At 41.1% G+C, this 10,231-nt stretch overlaps 1 protein-coding gene across 1 annotated transcript; it reads left to right on the top strand.

Moving 5' to 3' along the window:
* Positions 1-3,104: 3,104 nt before the first annotated feature.
* LOC111864050 (gastrula zinc finger protein XlCGF8.2DB) lies at positions 3,105-7,376 on the top strand. The gene is made up of 3 exons (XM_023851003.2): positions 3,105-3,362; positions 3,989-4,143; positions 5,949-7,376. The coding sequence occupies exons 2-3, from the start codon at positions 4,021-4,023 to the stop codon at positions 6,966-6,968; spliced, it is 1,143 nt and encodes a 380-aa protein (XP_023706771.1). The 5' UTR covers positions 3,105-3,362; positions 3,989-4,020; the 3' UTR covers positions 6,969-7,376.
* The last annotated feature ends 2,855 nt before the right edge of the window (positions 7,377-10,231 follow it).

The raw sequence follows: 10,231 nt of genomic DNA, 5'->3' as shown, positions 1-10,231 counted from the left end.
GGTTTGACGTGGACAAGTAAGCACCTGAAGATGGCATTATTATGCCGAAACATGTAGTGCGAGGGAAAGAAGGAGATAAATGAATGTATGCACTGCAAGACGGATTAAATAAATCATGGATCTCTACGTAGTTTTCAGACCACGTAACTGCGCCCTAACAATTACAAAGGTAAAATTGGAGGCTAACGCTGGGCATCACCAAGCCTACAATAACAGAACTGTTATAGTCTTCACCAATAGTTCCACTGTAACAGCTTCCAATAATGGAGAGCTTCGTTACTCTCCGGGAAATATCCCACAGCTCTGACCTACAAATTCGGCCTCAAAATTTTATTACGACTCTCTGTTTACCGCCAATCATTTCACCTTGGAGTAGAAATAATAGAGACTCACGATCTGATTTTTTTTCGGCCGAGCCCTTGCTACAATATTCTTCTCTAACGAGAAGAGAGATTATCTCCTAAGAATACTCGTATGCTTGGCCTTTCGTCAAATGCACGTGTCTCATGTTATTCAAATCCTCCTTTTGCTCTATAGGTGAGTCCTCTGTAAGTAGAGGCTTTGCAAAGAAAATCAACCCTATCTTACGAATCTTACTCTACAACAGCAGCTTAGACAACTGAACAGTCGTAAGCTCGCCAAGTTGAAGCCTCTTATACTTGTATATTCAATATCTAGCTACGCTTTAGCCTGTACCACGAACATGTTCATTCTCAGGATCTTGTAATACTTCTGATTGTCGCCTGCACAATTTCCTTATAATCGTATATATGGAAGGGCTGAAAGTCATGTGCAAATATCGGACCGGTGTGCGCCTTGGAAACTTTGAACGGCGCAGAGAAATTCGTTTTGTAAGCACTACAACTTCAGTTGGTGGGTGTCTGCCATTAATTCGCAAGTGTGGCGAGCATAAGCCATTAATGATCTGATAAGTGCCTAAGGAGGGTCAGTTTAATATTGGTGCTTAAACGCTCACTGCTAATAGGGAGTAGTTTCTAATAAATGTTTTGACTGCATTGGTTTCAATAATTTGTATGTGCAGTCTCCATGTAATCCTCTTATCGAAGATTACACCCAAATATATTACATGAGTGATGAAGGAGATATTCCGTTCATTCAATGTAACATGAGCCTCAGGGGACCTCAGTTTATGTGAACTGTAGCTACAGTTATTTCCCTTATAATATTTCAGGACGGACCGTATAGAAAAAAACCGTTTAAAACAGTTTCCAAATTGTTGCGCGCGGACTCGTTACCATGGGAACTTGTCTGTTTCCGAAGGCATTATTCAGTAACGGGTCTACATGATACACTATATATATTCAAGTGCGAAAAGTCATGGGATAGCAGTATGTAAATTTATTTTTAAGTGGCGCCACCGTCCCTTGACGTCTTGGGAATGCCCAGAGCAGTATCACTTGTGAGGTGTTCTCTCGTGAGTCAGGTTGAACACCGGCCAGTCTGATCATGGCAAGCTGACGTGAATTATCGGAGATTGAACGCGTCATGATAGTGGGTGCCAGGCGGATGGGACATCCCATTTCCGAAGTTGTGCGATCATTCAACATTCCTCGATCCACGGTGTCACGTGTGTACCGGGAATACTTTGTGGAAGGCATTTCCACCCACCATGGACAGCGCAGTGGCCGACTACCGGTGCTTAATGATCGTGACCAGCGGCGTCTAGCTAGAATTGTCCGTTGTAACAGACAAGCGACACTGGCTCAAATCACATCCACATTCAAAGCAGGAAGTACCAGACGCATATCCAGCCGGTCAGTGCAGCGTTCTTTAGCTTCAATGGGATATGGGAGCAGAAGACCGACCAGAGTGCCTCTGTTAACACAGCGCCTCACCTGGGCTTGTGACGTCGCTAATTGGACCCTGGAGGATTGGCAACATGTGGCGTGGTCCGATGAGTCACGGTACCAGTTGTTTCGGGCGGATGGAAGCATTCGGGTGTGGCACAGACCCCATGAGCCCATGAACACCCATTTGTCAACAAGACACCGTGCAGACTGGTGGTGGTTCCATACTGGTGTGGGGTGTGTTCACGTGGCATGAGTTGGGCCCGCTCGCCCATATAAACACCTCATTGACCGGTGACCGCTACGTTACACTGCATGGTGACCATTTGCAGCCCTTCAGGAACTTTTTGTACTCCCACAGCGATGGGATATACCAGCAGGACAATGCACCCTGTCATCGGGCTGGAGTTGTCCAGAATTTGTTCGAGGAGCATTCTGGAGAGTTCCGACGAATGGTGTGGCCACCACGGTCGCCCGACATGAACTCAATTGAGCATTTATGGGACGTGGTTGAGAAGTCCACTCGCACCCAAAATCATGCACCTAAAACTACCAGGGAGCTGTGGGCGGCCATCCAGACGGCATGGCTCAACATCTCCCCAGAGAACTTCCGTCTACTTGTGGAATCGATGCCACGTCGAGTTGCTGCACTTCGCCGGGCTAGAGGGAGTCCTACACGATACCTATCCCATGACTTTATCACTTCAGTGTATTATTATAAGTGCTCGAAGTATTAGCCCTCAATATCAGTACTGTGTTGCTGTGATGAGTGAATGATTCAGAAATATTTCAGGTGAAAGACTTTACAGTCAATCCCGTATTTTCACTTGACTAGGTTCAGAACAATAGAAAATCTTCTGCGGCTAATTCAAATCCGTGGTTTCTAAAGGATATGTACGACAGCAGTTCGGAAATGAACATTCGGTGAGTGTTAATAAAATAAGCAAAACAAGAAAATGTGTTATATACAAAACATACGTAATTACTCTAGCCGCACTATGGCCGTGAGGTCGACTCGGCCTTTAACGGGGCCATACTGAGGCTGAAAGGATTATGTAAATTGAAAAATTCCAATGAAAAATGAACAAAAAATATAGAAATTATGCCTAGAATTGCATTATTTGTTCTGCATTCTACTGGTTCATTGCGATGTGTGGGTGACAGAAGAAAGTTGCATGTAACGTAGATTTTTAATTTTGTTGATTTTTTCGAATTTTTGTTCCTATATAGAATTATCTGGTAGAAAAAAGTAAAGCTGTCTCTGTGTTTAATTAATCAAGCAGTAAACCATGAATGTATATGTGGGAATGGAGGTATATCTCCACCGTTCTGGAAATCGGCATTAAAGGAGACGAGTGATCAGCTCCAAGACCTGGACTATTTACCCCGGGGAAATATTCTCCTCCACCAAGTAAACTAGAGTCTGGGTGGGACTCAGGCCCGGTCTGGACGCTGTGGAATAGAGAAAAGTGCCATGCTCTTGTCGGGGATAGATGCCCGGGTGTCCAGCTTCCAGCTTGCAGACAGAGCTATTCCGGATCAACTTAAATTAAGGTATTTCTTCGAACAGCTGCTTAATTATTTACTTTCAACTTTTAATTCCTCAACGGTACTCATTTATATATTTTGCAATAAGATTGAGAAATTGGCCTATGAAAACAATTTTTTTAATGCTATTGGGGTGGGACTAAGTCCATTGTACTGCGGCCACTTCTGGCCCATTTTACCAGGCCAAGATGATAGGTGAGGGTCATAATGGAGCAATTGGTGGATTGACGATTGGCAAGGAAAACCGAAGTACTCGGAGAAAACCTGCTCCAGTGCCACTTTGTCCACAAAAATACATCTTCACCAAACACGGGATCGAACCCGGGCGGCCACGGTGGGAAGCCAGCGACTAACCGCTTGAGCTATGGGGCGGAATTGAAAACCCGTTAATTTATACTAACTGCGCTTCAGTGCAACGCAATAGAACCTGTTGAAAAATGCATTCATATGTAAATACGCATTGCAATCTCATAGATGGCATTTAACTAAAAGCACGGGAATTGTCAATGACAAGGGTGCAAACTTTCCGATTTATGTATTGGAATATCATTTCAAATTTTATTATTTTATTTTCTGATATCATTGCACGCTCTGGTGTATCAGCGTCTAAATTTTATGTGCGTTCGCCACAGAACAACAGAAGCAGAAGAATAACAAGAGAAGAATGGCAAGTGAAGAAGAACGCCTTGAGAGATTGCGAAGGACGTTGCATTCCTTAGCAACTCGAGTCCCAAAAGTAATTCTGACACGAGTTGACTGGACATTTCCTGCTTTGAAGAATCAGGCTGTAAGTGTTGTGTGCCCAACTATAAATTTATAGCAGAAACATTTTTTGTTGTCATGTTCTCCAATTGTCTTCATCTAAACTTTATGTGCCATGTAACTACATCATGTGCACTTATCTTCATTGCAGTTCACTCTGTGTGTGGTGAATCTCTATAACCGTCACTTCACGTATCCTTACTGACTTTCATTTTAAAACCGAAATTTCAAAACAATTAGGCACAACAGAAATGCACTTCACATTAAGACACATCCCAAAAAATTGTTCCGCTTATATCGACTCTCTTATTACACTCGCAATTCTATCTTGATGTTCTACGAGGCTACATTCCTAAAGATTTCAGCACAAATATACGGTATGCATATGTGTTCCCCCAGTTCCAAATTACAGGTGCAGACTCCTTCTCAAAGAAGCAACGCTTTTCAGATGCAACTAAATTGAAGAGATAGGCGCAGTTATATTATTAATAAATACAAATTAATAAAAACCACAATAATAATCACAAGATAAGAATTTTTAAGTATGAAAATTATAAAGGAATAAGTGACTACGCCTTCGGATATTGCCGTTTAATCCCAGATTTCTGCAAATGTACAAGAACAAGTGACTATGCCTTTTGTTTAATGCCGTCTATATGCAACTTCGTTTACTATTTAAGCGTTTTTTTTTGACACTATATATTTTCCGTCTAAACGACCACCTTCAAATGTACAGGTTGTCTGCCATCCACTCTAATGCTTTTGGTCTCTCTCATGTTTGCCTTGACTTACTTCCGGTTATGTGAGTTATCCATCTGCTTTCACTTTCGTTTCATTAACCTGCACGTGTTTGCATTATCTGTAATATATGAAGTGATATATTACAGTACTGTTTTGAGTTACACCGACACACGTAACTCATATTCATAACATTATAGGAAACAAACACCAGAGAGCTGCACACAACACACATTACATCTTAGGAAGCAACACAACCCACCTTACGAAAAGACCTACAAACACGGACCATGATGGTGGACCACACCAAGCCAGAACAGCCAAGACAGTCATAAGCAACAAATCAAACAATACCGTAAATAATACCATATATTCGTGAACGGAATATGAATTTGTATCTCAAAAAAAGTTCTAATATTACACAATCGCATATTACAAATAAAGCAAAAGACGTATAGCTTAAGGACACCAAACTGAAAACAGATAATTAACGAACGTAATCAGAAGTGAAGTGAGACGGCTTCATAAGACACAAAACGGTTTTACAGTGAGCAGCAGATTCCTTGTACATGTGAAGAGGGCCGAAACATGTAGTGTTTGTCACCGAAGTTGCACATAGACGGGATTAAAGGAAACCGCAGAGTCAGACCTGTGCAGTGCAACAGGATCCTGCAATGTAACTTTATGTACAGAACTATCATTTACACACGCTTGAACGTGCTCTATACCAGTAAGAATTTCAAGAACTATTCCAGTCAAACTTTTAGACATACAAGGCAAAGAGTGATTCTTCTTTCGCAAATAATTGCAGTTGGTGGCAGGACCAGTTTAAGTGATTGGGTTAACCAATGCGTAGCATTGCGTGAGACGCAGGCAACATTTCCACTGAAACTGGCAGACAAATGTTAGTACCTGCTTAGAGAAATTTATGTTTGGATTAGTAAATTTGGGGATCAATCTGGGACAAAATTTCATCTTTGTTTCTCCTTGTGTAACAGGATTTGTAAAGGTGTCGTGTGTATTATTGGGAACTGTCTCCGAGCCCAACTATACTGGGGGGTTCTTATAATATTTCTGTTCTTTTTTTTTCAGAGTATTAAATTAAATGGAGCAAATATTGAAGCAACACACGTCAATATGGATTTTAATGTTAAGGAATTTCGTCGTGAACATGGAGAAGAATTGTTAAACAGAGAAGGAATCTTCGATTCTTGCGAGATATGTAAGAAGTCATTCTCTCGTTGGAATAATTTGTTGGGACATGCAAGTGGAAGTAGTAGAGAAACAACGTCTCTTTGTGAATTGTGTGTCACATTGTTAAATCCTGAGCAGAGTGCAGTACCAGGATCAAGTATTCTCAGAGAGTCTTTCTCTTGCAAAGACTGCAACAACTTAACAAGTCACTCTAATTTGTACAACCATACCAGAGTGCATGCTGCAGATCGGGAATTTTCTTGCGAAGTGTGTAAGAAATCGTTCGTCCAGCGATCTAACCTAATCAAACATTTCAGAGTTCACAATGGAGAACGCCCTTTTTCGTGCAAAATTTGTAAGAAATCGTTCGCACAGCGCTCTAACCTAAACAAACATTTAAGAATTCACAATGGAGAACGGCCTTTTTCGTGCAAAGTGTGTATGAAATCGTTCGCACAGAGAAATAACCTAAACAGGCATCTCGGGACACACAGAGGGGAGCGACCGTTCTCGTGCGATGTATGTAAGAAACGGTTCATTCAGGTTTATCAACTAAATACACATCTCAGAATACACAATGTAGAAAGACCCTTTTATTGCGAGGTGTGTGAGAAAACATTCGCTAATGGCTCTATCCTGAAGAATCATCTGAGGGTGCACAATGGAGAACGGCCTTTTTCGTGCAAATTGTGTAAGAAAACTTTCACACAGAGTTCTACCTTATACAGGCATCTCAGGGCACACACTGGAGAGAGACCGTTCTCGTGCGATGTGTGCATGAAACGGTTCACTCAGCTGCATAACCTAAACATACATCTCAGAATACACAGTGGAGAAAGACCCTTTTCTTGCGAAGTGTGTAAGAAAACTTTCGCTAATAGAGATATCCTGAAGAAACATCTGAGAGTGCACAGTTGAGAACGGCATTTCTCGTGAAAATTGTGCAAGAAAACGTTCACTCGCCGCTTCGTTCTGAATATGCATCTCAAATCACACATTGCATAACAAGCATGATCGTGAGATATGGAAGGGAATGTTCATTCGTGGCAGAAAACTAACAAGCATCGCATGGAATAACATTAGGGATAACCTTTACGTTTAATGTGTGCAAGAAAACATCCATTCATCGCAACAGTGCGAGACTATAGAGACATTATTTATTTTGCATTTCTATGAAATTATTTAATGCATCAACGGAATTATTGTGTTTAAAATAACATATTTTGCTTCAATAATTTACCTGGTTACAGACACTGAACGTTTTACCGTGTGATATATTTAGGGGCCAGATTTTCACCATTGTACCTTCATAATTTCCTTGATTAAAACTCGTTTCTTTAACATACGCTCGTTCTTTCGTATTATTCTAAGTTGTATTAATCTCTTTGAAGTTTTGTTTTATGGTATTACAGGAATATTCACACATCAATCTCCTCTGTTCTTTGTATGAAGATATGTTCAGGATTTGGTTTCATATTTTTAATGTTTTCGGTTGAATTCATTGATTTTTGGCAATTAACAAAACACGGCCATCTATTTTTCCTTCTTCTCATTTCACGATTTGTTGTTACTTTTATTTAAATAATTGTAATTATTATGTTCGAAGTGATAATCCTCAGGAGCAATAATCCGCTTGAACTGTTTTACGAAAGTCTTGATATACTTAAGATTGCATAATAGGAGCCTGAACGCTTGCAATGAATATTACATTCAGAATATTCCTGTTTTATGTGTGATTCAAAACCTTCTGAAAGCCTATTAAATTTGATCCAGCAGTCCGTCTGTCCTTATAGGACAACTCGAGAGACCGTGTACAGGTTTCAATGAAACTGGACATTTGGAAATCATAATGATGCTTATTCACGAATTCAGAGCTCGAGTATAATCGAGAAAATGTTACCTACAGTTTACACGAAAATCCGCATTCCTTTCTGTAGGTAAATTGAATGTAACGCCGTTAAGTATTTTTCAGGGCTATCCTGGCGGTGACATGCTAACCCGCAACGGGGCACCGAGGGATCAGTTACCGCTGAAGACGTCGCAGGGCAATGTGGGCAATATCTGACACGAAGGCAAGCAAATGAATAAAATACGACGAGTCAATGGACGAATAAATGTAATAACCGTAATAATAATATTGTCACGTGTATTAGTTGTGCGTTCAAGTTCTAAGGTCTCCAATTTTTTTCTCACACAATAACCATACAAACAATTTGAAACTTCTGTCACTTTTCAACGTAATCTCCCTGCAGCCATACACATTTTTCACAACGTCGACACCTTGATTCCATGGCCGCTATGAACGCTTCTGTAGAAGTCTGTTTTGACCACTGGAAAATCGCGCTTTGTTTCAGGATTGAAAAACGGCATCCATGTCTCATCCATTGTCACAACTGATGAAAACAAAGTCCCATTCATGCCTTCATCACGTGTCAACATCGCCTGGCAAATTGCCATGCACAGCCTTGTGGTTGTCCACCAGCATTTGTGGCACCCACCTGGAGGACATTCGCAGGTCTTCATGCAGGATTGTGTGCACAGATCCCACGGAAATGCCAACTTTGGAGGCAATGTTTTCCACACTCAATCGGCGATCCTCCAAAACAACTTTCTCAACTCGGTAGAACATGTTGTCAGACCAGCTGGTGCAAGGCCGAGATTGTTTTGATTCGTTGTCACACGACATTCGGCCTTCTTTGAACTGTCACACCCACAAACGTACATTTTTCACATTCATGACACCATCACCACATGTCTCATTCAACTGGCGATGAATTTTAATGCGTGTAACGCCACGCAAATGGAGAAAACGAATGATTACTCGCTGTTATTGTAACGAAAACGTCGCCGTTTTAAGTATCGAAAACACTGCTCACTCTCGCTGCCAGCACTAGAGTTCTGTGTGCTGTACAGTGCTGCCATCTCTGTCACGCATTCACAAAGAGTGCACATGTATTTTAAACTAAACCGCATGTGTCTATCTGCTTCCAGTCCTGAGAAAAAAAATGGAGACCTTAGAACTTGAACGCCCCTCGTAATTACGCGGGTTCGGGTTTGAATTTCTAGGTTTATTTACTCCTTATATGCATCACAATTATTTACACGTAATCACAGCGCTATCACTGATTCTACACTTTATAATTCAGTGTTATACACAAACACACAATGGTCCCCTCCTGGTACTACAACTAGAACACAGGAACTACAACATTCTCACTGAATCACGTACTCCAAATATTACACGTGAATAGATTATTCTAAAAACGCCAGGTCTTCACACGACGAACAATCCTTAGCTATCATCCACCGAGAACTCAGAAGTCAGAACTCTGAACTATGTCACTCAAAATTGAAAATTATTATATTTGTAACTGTAGATATATAGCCTCCGAATCGACCAAGGACGCAGAACACAGTCCTACTGTTGCATAAGGAAATCCACATACAAACATGTCACGTGATTTCTACCTCGCCAATCCTTTGGCGCGCTGAGTGTTGCCTAGCAAAGAACTATAAATATCCGTCCTATGGTTAAGTGCGTTTATGCGAGATGTTTATCATTCCATTGCTTAGTTATGCATGTTATATAATAACAATAATAATACAGGTACAGTCCAAGGGAAATTACAGTAATTTTACAAACCGAAATCCAGGCACAGTCGATTGTGCTACTCAGAAACAAACTATGTATCTAATTAAGTATAAAATATTTGGCCGAAGAACGCTGTTTGCTGCTACCCTGGAGAGACAGAGAGAGCAATGGAACGGACTCAGGAGACCATGACATTGAAGGAAGACAAGGGAGTAGTAGAGGTTGAAGCTATGGTATAGAAGGAATGGGACGCAGCAGGACGTAGGAAGTGGTGGGACATGGGACGATATACGAAGTTACATAGGATGATATTAAAATCTGTAAGGCGTATAGTACCCATTTAAATGAATAAAACAGGGCCCCGTCAACATGTTTCCAGGAAATAATATTTGCTCAAATATGTGTGCCAGGGTCTAGGAGGGCGCCTTAGATGATGGAATCTTAAGACCACATGTCTTTCCTAGCAGACTAGCAGGTGCAGTGCACCGTCTTTGTTTTCTGAGTGATTTACCGGTTACTCCTTTAACATGTTCCTTTTCACACCGATCAAGGATCAGATATGTCATTCATTCTTGATAGGGCACCACCT

Source organism: Cryptotermes secundus, unplaced genomic scaffold (assembly GCF_002891405.2).
Source record: "Cryptotermes secundus unplaced genomic scaffold, Csec_1.0 scaffold601, whole genome shotgun sequence".
NCBI classification, from domain to species: domain Eukaryota; kingdom Metazoa; phylum Arthropoda; class Insecta; order Blattodea; family Kalotermitidae; genus Cryptotermes; species Cryptotermes secundus.
This window is presented reverse-complemented; position numbering and strand designations above follow the sequence as displayed.